This window comes from Onychostoma macrolepis, chromosome 18 (assembly GCF_012432095.1).
Source record: "Onychostoma macrolepis isolate SWU-2019 chromosome 18, ASM1243209v1, whole genome shotgun sequence".
Classification (NCBI taxonomy): Eukaryota; Metazoa; Chordata; class Actinopteri; order Cypriniformes; family Cyprinidae; genus Onychostoma; species Onychostoma macrolepis.
In genome coordinates, this window is record NC_081172.1 from 20,902,932 (window position 1) to 20,923,379 (window position 20,448).

General features: G+C 39.2%; 1 protein-coding gene across 4 annotated transcripts in view; it reads left to right on the top strand.

Moving 5' to 3' along the window:
* tcf25 (transcription factor 25 (basic helix-loop-helix)) overlaps nucleotides 1-20,448 on the top strand; it is a 205,089-nt gene that overhangs the window by 38,431 nt on the left and 146,210 nt on the right. For all 4 annotated transcript variants that reach the window (XR_009266917.1, XR_009266916.1, XM_058750834.1 and 1 more), the window contains exon 5: nucleotides 19,662-19,727. Coding sequence is in view for 2 of the 4 variants with exons in the window: in XM_058750834.1 (XP_058606817.1) it covers nucleotides 19,662-19,727 (66 nt within the window). In the remaining 2 variants the exon portion in view is untranslated. The remainder of the gene's footprint in view (nucleotides 1-19,661; nucleotides 19,728-20,448) is intronic.

Here is a 20,448-nt window from a genome sequence, read left to right on the forward strand (position 1 = left end):
AATGCCTAACAATAAAGCAACAGGACCCGATGGCTTCCCTGCTGAGTTCTATAAACACTTCTGGTCTATTTGATCGCCATTATTCATCAGAGCAATAACAGAAATAAAAGAAAACTCAAGATTACCAGTACACATTAACACGGCCACTATTTCACTCATCCCCAAACCTAATAAAGATCCAACCCTACCGTCAAACTATCGTTCTATATCTCTCATCAATTGAGACATCAAAATAATCAGTAAAGTTCTTGCACATAGAATTGAAAAAATTATCCCATTCATAATCCGACCAGACCGGTTTCATCAAAGGTAGGCAGGCATCCAACAACACACGCAGACTATACGATTTAATCCATTATTCATCACTACAACAGGAAAATACCATTATAGTCACTTTAGATGCAGAAAAAGCTTTCGACAGAGTCAACTGGAATTTTTTTATTCACCACATTACAAAAAATTTGCTTTGGGGAGACATTTATTAATTGGATCAAGATTTTATACACACTACCTTCGGCCACAGTCATCACAAATGGACTAACATCACAAAGCTTCACACTGCACAGAGGGACTAGGCAAAGATGCCCAAACTCTCCTTCTTTATTCACCATCTTCATTGAACCCTTAGCAGCAGCCATCCGCCAGAACCCAGTCATCAGAGGAATCCACACACCCCAAACACAACATAAGATTAGTTTATATGCTGATGACATTTTTACTCTTTTTGCAAAATCCTCAATCATCTCTGCAAGAAATAACTAAAGTCATTGATTCATACTCTACAATCTCAGATTATGCAATAAATTGGAAAAAATCCATAAATGGGCAGAAAAGGGCATCACACACATTAATCACATTTTTCAGTCTAACAGCCTGGTTTCATTTTCCTACTTAAGCCCGGCTCACACTGTGCGATTTTGGCCACGATTTGGTCGTCTGGGACAAATTTTGAAAATCCTAAAAGATTCCTATGATCCTAGGCTAAAATCCGTAGTCTTTGATCGCTGGTTTGACATGTTCACCGACAGCCGATTGATGGCTGTTGCGATCAAATTTCACCACCTCCGAAATTCTGGCAGTGTCAGAAGATTTGGCGCACAGTCCTGCAGTGTGACTACCCCTGCGACGAATATCAAACTGTCTCCGTTTTTCAAGGCAAGCTATGAGCAGAATTAATGCTTGAGAATTATTCTATCAGCTATAAACTCCGGCGCTCCCGTCCTCCGCTCATGGAATTCATCTGATATGTTTCTTTTTTATATAAACACTGATTGCGCCGCTGTTTTCATGTGCGTGTGTATGAATACATACACTATTCTTCTTAAACATGCCGGTATTGCCGCCGTTCATATACTTTTCATGACAGCCAACATTTCGGTGCCGCGTGCAATGCAGTTCGCAGTCACTGGACGTGTATGGGTTGATAATGTAAAACTCCAGACAAGTTTTCTTGCGCGCACCCGTTTTTAACTCGTCTTGACTGTCGTACAGTCTGACATTAATGACAACTGAGATCCCATAGTGTGACATAATCATCATGTTCGTACAGTCTGACAAGTACAATCCTAAAGGACTTTTAAAAAATCGCACGGTGTGAGCCCGGCTTTAGTCCAGGAGTACGGTATCGGGAGCAATCAATTCTTGAATTATTTACAACTCAAATCAGCTGTTTCATCTAAAATCAACACCAGAACCATCAATCCTCACCTTCCTTCCGCAGTAGCAGATTTAGTTAACCCTCTGTGGTCTAAGAATGTTTTGGGGCCCCGGAGAAGTTTTGACATGCCCTGACATTTGTGCTTTTTTCAGTTGCTTATAAACATTTTAATGGCTAAAGTCTAAAAACACTGTATTCAGCACAAACTGGACTACAATAATATGTGAGCAGCATGTACGTACATGATTGTGTTTTTGAGAAAACAACGTTTATGCGTGGTTGGAAAAAAAACTAAAATTTTCATTTGTTCACAAGACTTTTGAGAACTGGATCTTGTAGCCTAGAATTATTGCTTCAAAATGATCTGAAAATAATCTAACTCACTCATTCAGAGAAAACAATATATTGATTTAAATTTTCTAAGTCGCTTTTTGAGTAGAAAGGGTCTATGCGAGAGGGCGTGAACTATCCTGGATAATGCTGTGACTCACACCTGAGAAGACAAAGGCCCGCATAATGAGCTCCATAATGAGCCATTGAGTCAGGTGTGTGACTGAGAGGGAATTGCTACAAGAAAGAATGTGAGGAAAAAAGAAATGTGTATACATATAACTATCACATAAAATAACTTGATTCACGTGCGAGTGCAGTTAAACAGTTTATTAGGAACAAATAAACAACAGAAGAGTCAAGACATCGTGGGTGAAATATCCAAAACAGTGGCAGGAAACTGGAGCCCAGGAAAACGGGAGTCAGCAGAAACTGCATGAGAAAACACAAAACAGACGTGAGCAATACATTGAACAGACAAAGCAAACATGGTGACAATACATACACTACCAGTCAAATTATTTAAACAGTAAGATTTGTAATGTTTTTTTTTAAGTGTCTTCAGCTCACCCAGCCTGCATTTATTTGATCCAAAGTACAGCAAAAACAGTGCATTATATTTATTATAATATATAGGCCTACATATTTTTACTATTCAATATAAATAAATATTTTAATATTAAAAATATTTAATTTTAACACACTAAAATTAATAAATAAATTAGTGAGCATGTTGATAGGCTTATCAGGAGCAACTATATTATTACATTAGCAATCACCAACATTGCCCACTGGATTTTATAACATAGATGCACACATGCTTTGCATGTATTATCATACAATACAAAAACAACATTTTATAACTGAGAAACTAAATTATTATTAAGCTCATTATAAACATGTCTGAGCAGGTATTTGCAAACAGAGTAGGCTACTTCACAGTAAAGATTGGTCTAAACTTTCTTAGACATTACTTTTGTCATTGTTTATAGAACATATAACTATCCTCACGTCGTGCAACATTTAAATGCAATGAAAGGTTGCCTATCATATTAGGGCTGCAACTAACGATTATTTTAATAATCGATTAATCTGTCGATTATTTTTCGATTAATCGATGAATCGGATAATAAAAAAGAAAATCATTCATTTCCAACCCTTTATTCAAAAACAGAACTAAAATCTTTAGAAAGTGCACAAACATGTTGCTCCTTGAACATCCCTGAGCTGTTATAATAATAATAAAATAAAATAAAAATGGACTAACACAAAAAACATACACATGTATGCTTTACATCTGCCAAATATATAGACTTTTTTTTGGGGGGGGGTGCAAAAAATTAAATAATTTAACAACACTGCCTCGTTAGCGTTGGTATTGTATCAGACACTTGCACTTAACATTATATGAAAATCAAGCTCAAATGGAGTTAATAATGTTTTTGACCAGAGAATGAGGAGATGGAGTGTTTTGTCTGTCATTAGAACGGCTGTAACTGTTATCTGAAGCAGCAAGTGCATTATGCTTTCATCAACTTTTACAGGTTATATAACTTTGATTGTAGCTATATGGGCGCTTAGTTTTTTCTTGTTGTTTAATACACTTGGCCAAAATCTCAAATTAAGCGCTTATGCACATAATGCACAGGATATTTAAAACGTATATAGACAGCAAATAACTAATTCTTCTTCACTCTTCAAACACACAAAAACATTATCCTTTACTGACATGGTGTTTGAGTAAAGAAAACGCTGTACTATTCAAACACCAATTATTTATTCACCCTTGCATTGCGAAAAAGCAGAGATCTCATCTTCTCCAGGCTGTGCGCGGCGCGTCAATCTGAATGGAGGCGGGGTGAAGTTACGAGGTCTGGCTGAGAGCTTGATGATCCAATGGCTACTATTTTTAAAACTCTCTGATTTAAAATAATAAAAACGAATTATAAGCGACTCAAGTTTGGATAATTTTTCACAGCACCTGACTGGGGGTATAGCAACTGCATACTCTGCCATACGCAAACGCCGCCCCTGCTCCCACACCTTGGATGACTTGGGTCGCACGGATTTCTCTGCCTCCGCCATGTATCTTTCCTCTACCTCCGCTCGTTTTTTTATTTTTTTTTTATTTATGAGGCGCGGAACTCTGCTAGCATCCGTCTTGAGAGAGACCGAGTGTGTTCACTCCGCTCCGCTCAACTAAAGTTTTTTTTTTTTTTTTTAATAATCAAGCGTCTCCGGCGTCGCGCGACACAACGAATCGATTATGAAATTCGTTGCCAACGCTTTTAGTGATCGATTTTTATCGATTTAATCGATTCGTTGTTGCAGCCCTATATCATATTTCAAAATGTTGCACTCGATTTCACACATTTTATTCTGGAGTTATAGTTTGGGATAAGTTCAACTAGTAAATGCGTTCAACTTTGTCACAACAACACATTATCGAATGCCAATACAAATCATTACTTACTCGGTATAGAAGATCTATATATGTGATTTCAGTTTTTCTTTTTTAATAAATCTGCAAAAATGTCAACAATTCTGTGTTTTTCTGTCAATATGGGGTATTGTGTGTACATTGAGGAAAAAAAATTAACTTAAATGATTTTAGCAAATGGCTGCAATATAACAAAGAGTGAAAAATTTAAGGGGGTCTGAACACTTTCCGTACCCACTGTACATCCACGCCACATGGCACTGCCCAGCCATTAAACACTTTTGGAAAGATGTCACTGAATCCCTATCCTGCCTCCTGGGCTGCCGCATCCCATTATCCCCCTTACTCTGTCTACTGGGTGATCTATCAACTCTCAATCAGGAAATAACAAACAACAGGATACTCCTCGTAGCTTCAGCCATCGCCAAGTAAACTATCTTCTTGAACTGGAAATCCCGAAACACTATTCACATAACGCACTGGAAAAATTTGCTAGCAGACTACATCTCCCTAGAGTATTTTTCACCTCCTTGCAGTACTTCGGGAAACCACAACACTCCAGATCAGACCTCATTCAACTCTTACAAATCTGACACACTGATTCTAATTATTTATTATTATTATTATTATTATTAATAAAATCATAGAAACATTTGAGCAGTAATAAGATGGTGTTGATAGGATGATGTTTTGTGTAAGGACGGTAACAGTTTAATGAAGATCATAACACTAAATATACTTAAAATATATAAATATAAATAAATCAAATCTGTACCCAACATATACCACAAGTTTTTAATGCACCGCATACTGATCTTAATGCACCACACCCTTTTAATGCACCACCTCAGCTTAGAACTAATGCGCAAACGAAAATCTCAGTGGCCAGCCCTCACCTATTATCGTCCCCGTTTTGATTTCGGCAAATCAATTAGAGCGAAAGCAGGCTATGTGATTAATATTCATGAACCCAGCAGCTCATTAATCCTTAGTGTGTTTTATATTGTTATTAGTAGTAGAATTCGTTGTAGCTTTGTTACCTTATCAGTATTATTTTTTTTTTCTCCCCTTTTTTTATAAAAACACTAAATGACAAACAATTTCTTAAGCACCACCACCAGTCCTAAGTTCAGTCAACATGACAAATATGCATTCATACATGGTTATTCTAATTACTAAAGTTCTATCATCATATAATGCTAAAATTGAATGCTGAATTATCATATTATAATGTTTGACCGACTGATGCTAAGTGTGAGATATAAAAAAATTATTTATTTTTAAACTTTGCTATTTTACAAACATAAGCTTATATATAAAAAATACAATCATGGCCAAAAATATTGGCACCCTTGGTAAATATGATCAAAGAAGGCTGTGAAAATGTATGTGCATTGTTAATCCTCTTGATCTTTTAAAAAAATCACAAAAATCGAACCTTTCATTGGATAATAAGAATTTAAAATGGGGGGAAATATCATTATAAAATAAATGTTTTTCTCAAACACACGTTGGACACAATTATTGGCACCCCTAGGAATTCTTATGAGTAAAATATCTCCTGAAGTATATTCCCATTCATATTCACAATTTTGAGCACTCCAGGGTGATTATGAACATGAAATTATCCAGCCATGGCTTCTTGTTTCACAGAAATATAAATAGGAGGGAAAACAAAGCCCAAATTCCCTTAATCATCCATCACAATGAGAAAAACCAAAGAATGTATTTCTGATGTGCAGCAAAAGATAATTGAGCGTCACAAATTAGTGAAGTGGCTTTAAGAAAAGAGCTAGAGCAGTGAAAATTCCCATTTCCACCATCAGAGCAATAATCAAGAATTTCCAATCAACATAAAATGTTACGAAACTGCCTGGAAGGGGACGTGTGTCTATATCATCCTAATGCACGATGAGGAGGAGAATTTGAGTGGCTAAAGACTCTCCAAGGACCATAGCTGGAGAATTGCAGAAAATAGTTGTGTCAGGGTCAGAAAACCTTAGGAAAAAAAATATTGTCAAACAGCATCGACATCACCACATGTTGTTTGGGAGGGTTTCAAGAAATTCTCCTAGCTCATCCAAAAACAAACTCCAGCATATTCAGTTATCAGACACGTCTGGAACTTCAAATGGGACTGGCTTCTATGGTCAGATGAAACTAAAAAATGAGCTTTTTAGCAACAAACACTCAAGATGGGTTTGGTGAACACGGGGATAAAAAGTACCCCATGTGTACAATGAAATATGCTGCTGTATTTTTGATGTTGTGGGCTTATATTTCTGCTGAAGGTCCTGGACATCTTGTTTAGACACATGGCATCATGGATTCTATGAAATGCCAACAGATAAAAAAATCAATGTGACTGACTCTGTTAGAAATCTTATAATGGGCCATGTTTGGATCGTCAATCTACAAACCCGATTCCAAAAAAGTTGGGACACTGTACAAATTGTGAATAAAAACAGAATGCAATGATGTGGAAGTTTCAAATTTCAATATTTTATTCAGAATACAACATAGATGACACATCAAATGTTTAAACTGAGAAAATGTATCGTTTTAAGGGAAAAATAAGTTGATTTTAAATTTCATGGCATCAACACATCTCAAAAAAGTTGGGACAAGGCCATGTTTACCACTGTGTGGCATCCCCTCTTCTTTTTATAACAGTCTGCAAATGTCTGGGGACTGAGGAGACAAGTTGCTCAAGTTTAGGAATAGGAATGTTGTCCCATTCTTGTCTAATACAGGCTTCTAGTTGCTCAACTGTCTTAGGTCGTCTTTGTCGCATCTTCCTCTTTATGATGCACCAAATGTTTTCTATGGGTGAAAGATCTGGACTGCAGGCTGGCCATTTCAGTAGGGATGCAGCGATTTTTAACCGGTTTCCCGATTAACCGCGCTTTAAAATGTCACGGTTAATTAATCGTAATGGCTCCGCTACACCGAGTGTTTCTGTTGCACGGAATGGAACTGTTGAAACATGAGCAAAATGAAAACAAAGCTACTCTAGCGGTGCACCAGCTTAAAATGCCGTGTTTATCAGAGACACGGAGGCTACTATATTAACTATGATAGAGGAACCAAACAGCGATCCTTTATTTCCACCAGAGAAATGGCTGAAGTCGATAGTGTGGGACCATTTTGGGTACATCAAGAATGACCAGGGCTTCATTTAAATATTGCCGTAAAAATTTCTGTTAAAGAGCGAATACATAAGGGATAATGCACGGCTAGCCAACCTGTTCTCGCTGTGCAATTAATGATTTTAATGCACGTCCTGAAGGCAAGGACCACCTGACGCGAAGTTCGTTAGCTCTAACATTCTGCCCGCTTCAGAGATTAAATAGTGCGGTGAGAGAGAGCGCGAGAGCGTGTGAATTAGCCTACCTGCATCTGCGTCACTACAAACAATGGAGATTTGAGTTTAGGGATGCCGAATATTCACCAGAAGAGACGGACAGCAGCTCGTAAGTGTTGCGATACTTAGTCATAGATCTGTTGTTTAAATTATTTACCTGCTGTTGGGAAGGAATACTTTCGTTTCCCTTCTATTTCTATTCTGCATTTTCGTTGAGGTTTCGTTGTTTGATTGCACTTTCTGTTAATTATAATAATTTGCACCTCGGCTAAGAAGGAACCTGGATCATTTTCAGTGCTCCTTGCTAGCGAAGTGTTAGTTTCGTCTTGAGTTATTTGCACAAGGCTATTGGCTGGGCCAATCAGAAGCCGGCCACAGCGACTGTAAAAGTATTTAAACTGCCTGTTCGCTATTACAAGTCGGGAGAAGCCGAATATTCACCAGAAGAGACGGACAGCAGCTCGTAAGTGTTGCGATACTTAGTCATAGATCTGTTGTTTAAATTATTTACCTGCTGTTGGGAAGGAATACTTTCGTTTCCCTTCTATTTCTATTCTGCATTTTCGTTGAGGTTTCGTTGTTTGATTGCACTTTCTGTTAATTATAATAATTTGCACCTCGGCTAAGAAGGAACCTGGATCATTTTCAGTGCTCCTTGCTAGCGAAGTGTTAGTTTCGTCTTGAGTTATTTGCACAAGGCTATTGGCTGGGCCAATCAGAAGCCGGCCACAGCTGTTTTCACGGTAGTGTGTTAGGCTGTATTTATCAGAGGTCCGGCGCTGGCGGAAGCATCAGCGAGCGTTCAGCCTCCTCGTGTGAAGACAGACGAGGGTAAAGACCATCGACTTTTCCTGCGCGACTTTAACGAGCAACGACTCCGAGCGACACACTTAAGTATCTTTTCTTTTTCCCCTTCCCTTACACACTCTCCGTTTCCATCCTCTTTCCTGCCACCTCTATCATGTGTTTCCAAACTATTCCGGTTCTCTCTCAACCACGCCTAACGTCCCACGCAGACGGCAACGTAATCCTGCTAACCTGCGCCTTATCTCTACCTCCTTCACTACACCTCTTTCCTTCTCTGTGGGTCTCTGGAATTGTCAGTCAGCTGTCAACAAAGCTGACTTCATTTCTCTTTTTCTTTAAAATCACGCTCAGCATCTTGGGCTTGACTGAGACCTGGATTAGTCCAGAAGACTCAGCAACCCCAGCTGCTCTCTCTACTAATCTCTCTTTCTCTCACACCCCGGCAAGTTGGCCGGGTGGAGGCACTGGTCTGCTCATTTCTAACAATTGGAAATACTCAACCCGCTCTTCCCTATGCAATTACAACTCATTTGAATCTCATGCCATTACTGTATCAGCTCCGATAAAACTCCAGATCGTGGTCATTTACCGTCCCCCTAGCCAAATTCTAGCCACCTTCCTAGAGGAGCTGGACGGGCTGCTGTCCTCTTCGTGGAGGATGGCACTCCACTCCTAGTCTTTGGTGATTTCAACATTCACCTAGACAAGCCTTATGCTACAGACTTCCATGCACTCCTAGCTTCGTTTGATCTCAAACGCCTTACCACTACTAGCACGCACAAATCAGGCAACCAACTTGACTTAATTTACACACGCAATTGTACTGCAGATAACATTCTGGTACAACCGCTACATACTTCGGACCATTTCTTCATTACATTTACATTACACTTTGCTTCTCCTGTGCCACCAACCCCCCTACCAGTTACTTTTAGACGAAACCTGCGCTCCCTTTCTCCTTCCCATCTTTCCTCTGTGGTATCCTCCTCTCTTCCTTCACCCACCCATTTCTCATCTCTGGATGTAAACGCAGCTACTGAGACTTTATGCTCTACCTTAACCTCTTGTCTAGACGACATTTGTCCTCTCCTCTAGGCCCGCACGGGCTGCTCCTTCCAACCCCTGGTTATCCGAGGTTCTTCGTGAACATCGGACTACACTCAAGCGGCAGAGAGAAAATGGCGCAAATCAAACGATCTGTCGGACCTCAGTAGGTACCAGTCTATGCTCACATCCTTCTCTGCTAAAGTCCACACTGCCAAATCCTCACATTTCCGCAACAAGATCGACAGCGCTCCAGACATGCGTAATCTCTTCAGAACATTTAATTCCCTCCTCTGTCCCCCTCCACCTCCTCCCTCCACCTCTATTACAGCTGATGACTTTGCCACTTTCTTTACAGACAAAACTAGATCAATCAGTGGTCAGTTTTCACCTCCACGCACACAGGACCCTCACCCTACCACATCCACTGCTAAAACTCCCATCTTTTCTTTCTGTCCACTCACTGAAGCTGAAGTATCCAAGCTTCTCCTCTCCAACCATCCTACAACATGTCCTCTTGACCCAATCCCCTCACACCTTCTCCAAGCAATCTCACCCACACTCTTACCTGCACTCACACACATCATCAACACATCCCTACTCACAGGTAACTTCCCCATTGCGTTCAAGCAGGCTCGGGTAACCCCACTGCTCAAAAAACCTACATTAAACACTTCTCTTATAGAAAACTACAGACCTGTCTCTCTCCTTCCGTTCATAGCGAAAACACTTGAGCGAGTTGTCTTCAACCAAGTCTCACTGTTTCTTTCACAGAACGACAAACTGGATGCTAAACAGTCAGGTTTCAGGAGGGGCCATTCAACTGAGACTGCGCTTCTCTCGGTCACTGAAGCCCTGCGAATTGCAAAAGCCCATTCCAAATCATCAGTCCTCATTCTGCTGGACCTATCTGCCGCTTTTGACACTGTCAATCATCAGATACTCCTGTCCACCCTCTCATCACTGGGCATCTCTGGCATTCCACTTCGCTGGTTTGAATCCTATCTCACTGGTAGGTCTTTCAGGGTGGCCTGGGAGGTGAGGTATCCAAAGCACATACACTGGTCACTGGGGTTCCTCAGGGATCAGTTCTTGACCCTCCTCTTCTCCACATACACTACATCACTGGGTCCCATCATACAGGCACATGGATTCTCATACCATTGCTACGCTGATGACACACAGCTCTACCTCTCTTTTCAACCAGATGATCCAACGGTAACTGCAAGGATCTCAGGTTGCCTGGCGGACATCTCGGCATGGATGAAAGAACATCACCTGCAGCTCAACCTGGCAAAGACTGAGCTTCTTGTCCTCCCTGCCACTCCGACTCTACAGCATGACTTCACGATCCAGTTAGGTTCATCAACAATAACCCCATCAACTTCGGTCAGAAATCTTGGTGTAATCTTTGATGATCAGCTGACCTTCAAAGACCACATTACAAAACTGCTCGATCTTGCAGGTTTGCACTATATAACATCAGAAAGATCAGGCCCTTTCTGACAGAGCATGCTGCACAACTTCTTGTCCAGGCCCTTGTCATTTCTAGGCTGGACTATTGCAATGCTCTTCTGGCTGGACTTCCGTCTAATACAGTCAAACCTCTACAAATGATTCAGAATGCAGCGGCACGACTGGTCTTCAACGAGCCCAAAAGAGCCCATGTTACACCTCTCTTTATCTCCCTGCACTGGCTACCAATCACGGCTCGCATCAAGTTCAAGACACTGATGCTTGCATATAGAACAACCACTGGCTCAGCACCCGTTTACTTGCACTCTCTATTAACAAACTACATCCCTCCAGAAATCTGAGATCTGCTAGTGAGCGGCGCCTCGTGATACCATCACAGAGAGGCGCAAAATCACTCTCTAGATCATTCTCATTCACCATTCCTGGCTGGTGGAACGATCTTCCCACCTCTATCCGGAATGCTGGATCCCTGTCAATCTTCAAGCAACAACTGAAAACTCATCTCTTTCGACAGCACTTGACTTCATCCTAAACTTAAAAAAAAAAAAAAAAAAAAAAAATTATCTTTACTTATTCCTTCCTTTGGTAGTTTGTATTTATTTGAACAATGTCTGAGACTTGGTGTTGCAAGCACTTCGTATGTCTGATTGCCTCTTCAAGATTAATCGCTCGATGTATTCCCCAATTGTAAGTCGCTTTGGATAAAAGCGTCTGCTAAATGACTAAATGTAAATGTAAATGTAAATGTTTAGTTATTTAAACAATCGTTTTACCCCCTCTTTGCTGATTAATATAATGTAGCGATCCAGTATCTAAGCTATTTTATTAATGAAAGTCGCTGGGCAGCGTTGACAACACGTTTCTGTCTTCCTAAATGTTTGTGTGGGCAGCTCGATCTCGAGCTTACAAACCAAAATAATAGACATGATTTTTTTCAGGCCATATGTAAAATCAGATGAATAAAGATTATTAAAATGAATAAGTATGGATGACAGTTGATTACAATAATAGTTTAGTTTATTCCCCTCATTAGTAACAGTGTCCTCTGTGGGATAAAGTTAATATTAGTCATATTAATAATACTTAATTAATATTGTGATTTTATCATCCCTGTTAAAGTATTATTCATAAGTCAATTTATTTTTCACCATCTTTCCAAGTTCTGTACCTCAGGTCCAAAAGAAATGTAGAAAGAATGAAATGAAAACACCAAATACATTTGTTATTTTCAAAAGGGAAATACTGATATGCATGTTTACAGAGCAGAGGTCACCTTTTTTAATTCCAATAGGAGAGATGGACTTTCTTTTTCTTTAGTAGTATTATTTTGTGTTGTATTATTGGTTACGGTGTTATTTTTGTTTCAAAAGGCAGCAATAAATAACACTTTAATATCTAAAGAGTGTTTGTGATTTTATGTTGTGAAATGAATAAATGCATACTAATCGTAATAACCGTGAAACCGTGATTATTCCTCAGACTATAATCGTACCAATAAAATCTATAATCGTTGCATCCCTACATTTCAGTACCCGGATCCTCCTCCTACGCAGCCATGATGTTGTAATTGATGCAGTATGTGGTCTGGCATTGTCATGTTGGAAAATGCAAGGTCTTCCCTGAAAGAGACGACGTCTGGATGGGAGCATATGTTGTTCTAGAACTTGGATATACCTTTCAGTATTGATGGTGCCTTTCCAGATGTGTAAGCTGCCCATGCCTCACGCACTCATGCAAACCCATACCATCAGAGATGCAGGCTTCTGAACTGAGCGCTGATAACAACTTGGGTTGTCCTTGGCCTCTTTAGTCCGGATGACATGGCGTCCCAGTTTTCCAAAAAGAACTTCAAATTTTGATTCGTCTGACCACTGAACAGTTTTCCACTTTGCCACAGTCCATTTTAAATGAGCCTTGGCCCAGAGAAAACGCCTGCGCTTCTGGATCATGTTAAGATATGGCTTCTTTTTTGACCTATAGAGTTTTAGCCGGCAACGGCGAATGGCACGGTGGATTGTGTTCACCGACAATGTTTTCTGGAAGTATTCCTGAGCCCATGTTGTGATTTCCATTACAGTAGCATTCCTGTATGTGATGCAGTGCCGTCTAAGGGCCTGAAGATCACGGGCATCCAGTATGGTTTTCCGGCCTTGACCCTTACGCACAGAGATTGTTCCAGATTCTCTGAATCTTTGGATGATATTATGCACTGTAGATGATGATAACTTCAAACTCTTTGCAATTTTTCTCTGATAAACTCCTTTCTGATATTGCTGCACTATTTTTCGCGGCAGCATTGGGGGAATCGGAGATCCTCTTCCCATCTTGACTTCTGAGAAACACTGCCACTCTGATAGGCTCTTTGTATACCCAATCATGTTGCCAATTGCAAATTGGTCCTCCAGCTGTTCCTTATATGTACATTTAACTTTTCTGGCCTCTTATTGCTACCTGTCCCAACTTTTTTGGAATGTGTAGCTCTCATGAAATCCAAAATGAGCCAATATTTGGCATGACATTTCAAAATGTCTCACTTTCAACATTTGATACGTTACCTATATTCTATTGTGAATAAAATATAAGTTTATGAGATTTGTAAATTATTGCATTCCTTTTTTATTCACAATTTGTACAGTGTCCCAACTTTTTTGGAATCGGGTTTGTAAAAACAAACCTCAAAAACAACACAAAAATGGATCACTGAGTTCAAAACCAAGCTTCTGCTATGGCCATTCCAGTCCTCTGACCTGAACCCTATAGAAAATCAGTGGGGTGAACTGAAGAGAAGAAGCACCAACATGGAGCTGGGAATCTAAAGGGTCTGGAGTGATTCTGGATGAAGGAATGGTCTCTGATCTCTTGTCTGGTGTTCTCTAACCTCATAAGGCATTATAGGAGAAAATTTGGAGCTGTTAAACTGGCAAATGGAGGTTTCAAAAAGTATTGAATAAAAGGGTGCCGTTAATTGTGGCCAATGTGTATTAGTGAAAAACATTTATTTCATAATGATATTTCCCCCCCATTTTAAATTCTTATCCAATGAAAGGTTAGATTTTTGTGAATTAACAATGCAGATTCATTTTCACTTTGATCATACACTGAACAAAATTATAAACGCTTTTTTGTTTTTGCTCCCGTTTTTCATGAGCTGAACTCAAAGATCTAAGACTTTTTCTATGTACACAAGGCCTATTTCTCTCAAATATTGTTCACAAATCTGTCTAAATCTGTGTTAGTGAGCACTTCTCCTTTGCTGAGATAATCCATCCACCTCACAGGTGTGGCATATCAAGATACTGATTAGACAGCATGATTATTGCACAGGTGTGCCTTAGGCTAGCCACTATAAAAGGCCACTCTAAAATGTGCAGTTTTACTGTATTGGGGGTGTCCGGGGGGGTCTGAAAACCAGTCAGTATCTGGTGTGACCACCATTTGCCTCACGCAGTGCAACACATCTCCTTCGCATAGTTGATCAGGTTATTGATTGTGGCCTGTGGAATGTTGGTCCACTCCTCTTCAATGGCTGTGCGAAGTTGCTGGATATTGGCAGGAACTGGAACACGCTGTCATATACGCCGATCCAGAGCATCCCAAACATGCTCAATGGGTGACATGCCCGGTGAGTATGCTGGCCTTGCAAGAACTGGGATGTTTTCAGCTTCCAGGAATTGTGTACAGATCCTTGCAACATGGGGCCGTGCATTATCATGCTGCAACATGAGGTGATGGTCCAAGCATTGTTTAAGCGACATACACTGGTATTGCGGTATCTTAAAAATTCATATCATAACAAAAATAAGCAAACGTGCTTTCAAAAGGTCATTTTGGGGCCCTTGAGATGTTTTGACATGCCCTGATATTTGTGCTTATTTCAGCTACTTAAAACATACTATCAACCAATATGTAACTTTTTTTTGTATTCAATACAAACTGTGCTACAATAATATGTGACCAAGATGGATGTACATGTTTGCATTTTTTAGAAAAAAAAATTATGCGTGGTTAGTAAGTTTTGGGAAAACAAATGTAGCTGAAATAAGGCCTTAAAACCCACACTAAATAGTTCTGAATAAGACTTTTGAGTAATCAGTCTTGTAGGCTAGAATATTTACTTCAAAATTGTGAAAATCATTCTGCTTACTCATTCACAGAAAACAAATATTCTGTAATAAACAATGGCCCATCAGTGTGACTGTGACTCTGAGGCAGGTAAGAGAGAATGTGAGGAGATTGAAAAAAAGTTTTTTTTTAATTATTTGTATTTTATTTACAACGCAGTATAATCAAAACATACGTAATGAAGGTCAAAGACACATTACTGTGCACACTGATCTAACCACTGAGATGACAGACTTTTGAGTCATTCCTGCAACAGATTCTGTTCAACAAGTGAAACAAGGAAATCATACCTGATATTTGCGTGTGTTATTTAAGTGTTTCTACTTCTTTCCATGGATTCAAGAAGAAAAAAATCAGTAGAAAAGGAGCTTGTTTTAACATAGAATATCAGTGTAGTTGAACATCTGATGTTGGTACAGTTTGAAGAGACATCAGGATTCATCTGTGGTGCACCATATCTGATTCAATAAAATACAAACAACAAAAACACTTGTGAGCATGTTAATATCAGGAACATATACAGTGGGGCAAAAAAGTATTTAGTCAGCCACCAATTGTGCAAGTTCTCCCACTTAAAAAGATGAGAGAGGCCTGTAGGTTTTCACTCAAAATCTCACGATACATGGCCCCATTCATTCTTTCGTTTACACGGATCAGTCGTCCTGGTCCCTTTGCAGAAAAACAGCCCCAAAGCATGATGTTTCCACCCCCATGCTTCACAGTAGGTATGGTGTTCTTTGGATGCAACTCAGCATTCTTTGAGTTTTTACCAAAAAAGTTCTATTTTGGTTTCATCTGACCATATTACATTCTCCCAATCCTCTTCTGGATCATCCAAATGCTCTCTAGCAAACTTCAGATGGGCCCGGACATGTACTGGCTTAAGCAGGGGGACACGTCTGGCACTGCAGGATTTGAGTCCCTGGCGGCGCAGTGTGTTACTGATGGTAGCCTTTGTTACTTTGGTCCCAGCTCTCTGCAGGTCATTCACTAGGTCCCCCCGTGTGGTTCTGGGATTTTTGCTCACAGTTCTTGTGATCTTTTTGACCCCACGGGGTGAGATCTTGCGTGGAGCCCCAGATCGAGGGACATTATCAGTGGTCTTGTATGTCTTCCATTTTCTAATAATTGCTCCCACAGTTGATTTCTTCACACCAAGCTGCTTACCTATTGCAGATTCAGTCTTCCCAGCCTGGTGCAGGTCTACAATTTTGTTTCTGGTGTCCTTTGACAGCTCTTTGGTCTTGGCCATGGTGGAGTTTGGAGTTGGACTGTTTGAGGTTGTGGACAGGTGTCTTTTATACTGATAACAAGTTCAAACAGATGCCATTAATACAGGTAACGAGTGGAGGACAGAGGAGCCTCTTAAAGAAGTTGTTACAGGTCTGTGAGAGCCAGAAATCTTGCTTGTTTGTAGGTGACCAAATACTTATTTTACCGAGGAATTTACCAATTTTTTTTCTCATTTTGTCTCTCATAGTTGAGGTATACCTATGATGAAAATTACAGGCCTCTCTCATCTTTTTAAGTGGGAGAACTTGCACAATTGGTGGCTGACTAAATACTTTTTGCCCCACTGTATATGTTTTGTAGCCATAGACTCACACATTCTTTTTACTATCATAAAAAAAAAAAAAAAAATCTTAAATCTGAGAAACTAATTATTGTTTAGCACGTTATTAAAATATATTTCTGAACAGAGTAAGCTATTAATAATAAACATGTACTAAGCATACTTAGACTCATAGCGTTCATCATGTTACAGTGTACAATCATATTACTCTTATTACTCTTGTTTTATATAGAGCATGAAAACATCATCACGCCATAAGAAATTTAAATACAATGAATTGCCTATCATATTCAAAATGTTTTACACGATTTCAAACATTGTAGTCAGGAATTATAGTTTGGGAAAACCCAACTATGATTTTGTAGTCATATAGTCTAGTATGTATGAGTTTATAGTAGCCTATGATATGATTCTGTAGCCACAGACTCAAGCATGCTTTGTACAATAAAAGGATGTACTTTGTACTATAAAAAAGGATATTTCATATCTGAGAAACTAATTATTATTGTTTAGCACGCTATTAAAATCTATTTGTGAACAGATTATTAATAATAAACATGGTCTAAACATTCTTAGATGCGTAGCATTCATCATGTTGTCGTTTGGGAACAACCCAACTAGTAAATGTGTTCAAGTTTATGTCACAATAAAACGTTAACTAATGCAAAAAAGAAACATTACTTACTCATCAGATTGATCTCCTCTACTGGATGAAATAGTGTTCTTCTTTCGAGGGAAATCCTGCCTTTACTCAGCGCGTCTTCCAGAAACGAACAGTAGCCGCGATGAGGATCTCCTCGCTCTTTGTTTGTGTTGGGCGTTTGCACGTGCGCACGTCCCACGTGGATATTTACATATGAATGGTGCGAGCCGCGAGGGGGCGGGATCGCATTAGAGATAATGAGTCAGACGGGAAAGACTGAACATCGGTTGGTTTCATACGAATTACTTCATCACAGAATGTTTGTTTTCGATAGGACGTGCTTCATTTAAAAGTAGACACTTCAATCTTTCTATAGATATAACTCCTATGTCTGTGTGCTGAGTATTTGCTGAGTTACAGTTCATTTTAGTGACTCGTTTCTAAAAGCAGTTCGCGGAGACGGAGAAGATAGAGAGCGCACCCTGTTTGTTTTCTTATTTTTCCAAAAGCACAAAGTTGTGTTATTGTGAATGTACACAAATAAAAGTAGACACCTTAACAGTTTCGATTGATGTATAACACTTATCTGTATGACCAAAAAAGATGGAGTGTCTTTCGCACTGATAAGAAAAAAAATAAGCTCGTCTCGCCAGCGAGACAGCCGACCCCAGAGAGTTAAGAGATGAATCGGCGACGCTGACTCGTCATCTCTGCAGTAGTGATGCACCTGTTGTATGCATGTTTCATACGGATTACATAATCTAAGAATATTTGTTTTCCATTTGAATTGGTTCATTTAAAAGTAGACATTTCACTCTCTATAGATATATTTTTAATGTCTGTAAGGCAAAGATATACTCTGAGTTTCGTGCTCAAGTTCGCAGAGACCGAGACAGCAGAAATTGCATCGTGTTTGCTTTCATTATTTTACAAAAGCGCATTTCTCTAGGTTAACATTAGATTGAGCGGCCATGTGAAGTTGCTACTTACATATTTCAGATAAGCTATATTTGTGGTGGATGAATGATAGGTGAGCATTTGGATGTCCTGCCCGATGTACTGTATTACCATGGACCAGCCGTTAACGATCTGCACGACTTCGCCAATATGGATTTATTATTTTTTTTTCTGCGACTAAGTGACTAAAACAAATTTTGGTCGACTATTAGGGGGCAGCCCTAATACTCACTGATGTTTGTGAGTTTGTTGCGTACATTGGTGTCTAAGGAAAGTGGCAATAATAATCATTTCAATTAAAATCTGACGATGTGTTTTATTTACATAAACAATTGTATAGGTAACTATAAAGTTCACTTTATTCTTCTCCTAGTTCAACGGTGATTTACTTTTATGTATTTTGGGAGAAATGGGTGAATATTAATCCAAAGATCCGATTCCGTGAATGAGCAATATAAAGTTGTTATTATTATTATTTTTTTTTTATAAATGCTTTCACTTACACACATATGACAGTCGGAATAACCCCCACCCCCCCCGAGAATTATTCAAGATCAGATCAGTCTGCAAGATCAGTCTTTAATGAGCCGAAAAATGTGCATGTCACACCTCGTTCACGTTCATCAATTTGCACTGGATAACAATAACTGCTCGCATATAATTCATGATATTTGATGTTTGTGCCTACAAAACAACCACTGGCTCTGCACCACTTTACCTGAATTCACTACTTCAGACTTACTTGCCCTCCAGAAGCTCGTGTTTTGCAAGTGAACAGCGCATTCTAATGCCATCCCAAAGAGGCACAAAATCACTTTCACAGACTTTTACCTTAACTGATCCCTCGGAGTGCAATGACCTGCCCAACTCAATCTGAGCAGCTGAGTCTTCAGCCATCTTCAAGAAATGGCTAAAAACACATCTCTTCCATCTACATTTGACCCTTTAACACTAGTGTTCTCTATTCTTTTTCTATTTTGTCTACTTGTTTTCTTTTTATTTATTATAAAAACAAACAAACAAAAAAGCTTGCCACATGCACTGCATTAGACTAACCGAGACTTGTCATAGCACTTACATATTATTGCTCTTTTGCTGGTTTGGTTGCTTTTATTTTCCTCATTTGTAAGTCGCTTTGGATATAAGCATCTTCTAAATTACTAGTAAATGTAAATGAATGTGTTTCCTAATCTGAAGTGTTGCCCAAATATTTAATCTCAAATGATTTCTTTCTTTTGGGTCATAAAGGAATCTGAATCCAGAGACAGAGTTGAAGAGGTATTTTGGAGCGCGGGCTGTGCTGGGAGACCAGAGGTAATTTCATAATATTATTTTCAGTTTTACTGTTTTTGCTTTCGTGTTAGTTTTCCTTAAATACATTTTATCCAAAAGTTGGCCAGTTGTATAATTTGTATACAGCATGTGGCTTAAACTAAATCCATTTGCACTTGGCCGAGTTGCGTCTTTGTGTCTCGAATCATGTCCTGAAGTGGTTTGAGATATAAGATTGCAGTATGTCTTTGAATGAGTTTTGGAAGACAATTGTAAATGTTTACTGAACTTATTCAGGGCTCGCAAAATTTCAAAATCCCTGGTAGTCCTTCGGGCAGGTACTCTTCAGATTTTGGTAGCCTGAAAATTAATTTAACTAGTCCAAATAAAAAAGAAAAAAAAGACTCTAAATGTCAATCAAAAACATTTTCAATACTCAAATATCAATGAATATTAAGAAAAGAGTTTTATTGTACTATTTACAGTTTTTTATGAATCTTTGCAATTCGCCTTTCCTTGTATGTGTTAGTTAGCCAGTTTCGCGGCTAAAGTAAACAGTACTGCTCGTCACCCCGTGGAAGTGAGGGCCGGGGTCAGCAGAGATCATTAGCATTTAAAGCAACATGGACTAGAATGGCTTGCTAAAAACAGAGCTGATTTTGACATGGTAAAAAAAGTGTTTTTTTACACCATTAAGAAATTTTAACCAAAGTATGTTATAGACTTTTCACTAAGACCCTAAAGAATCATATCAACTTGTGGA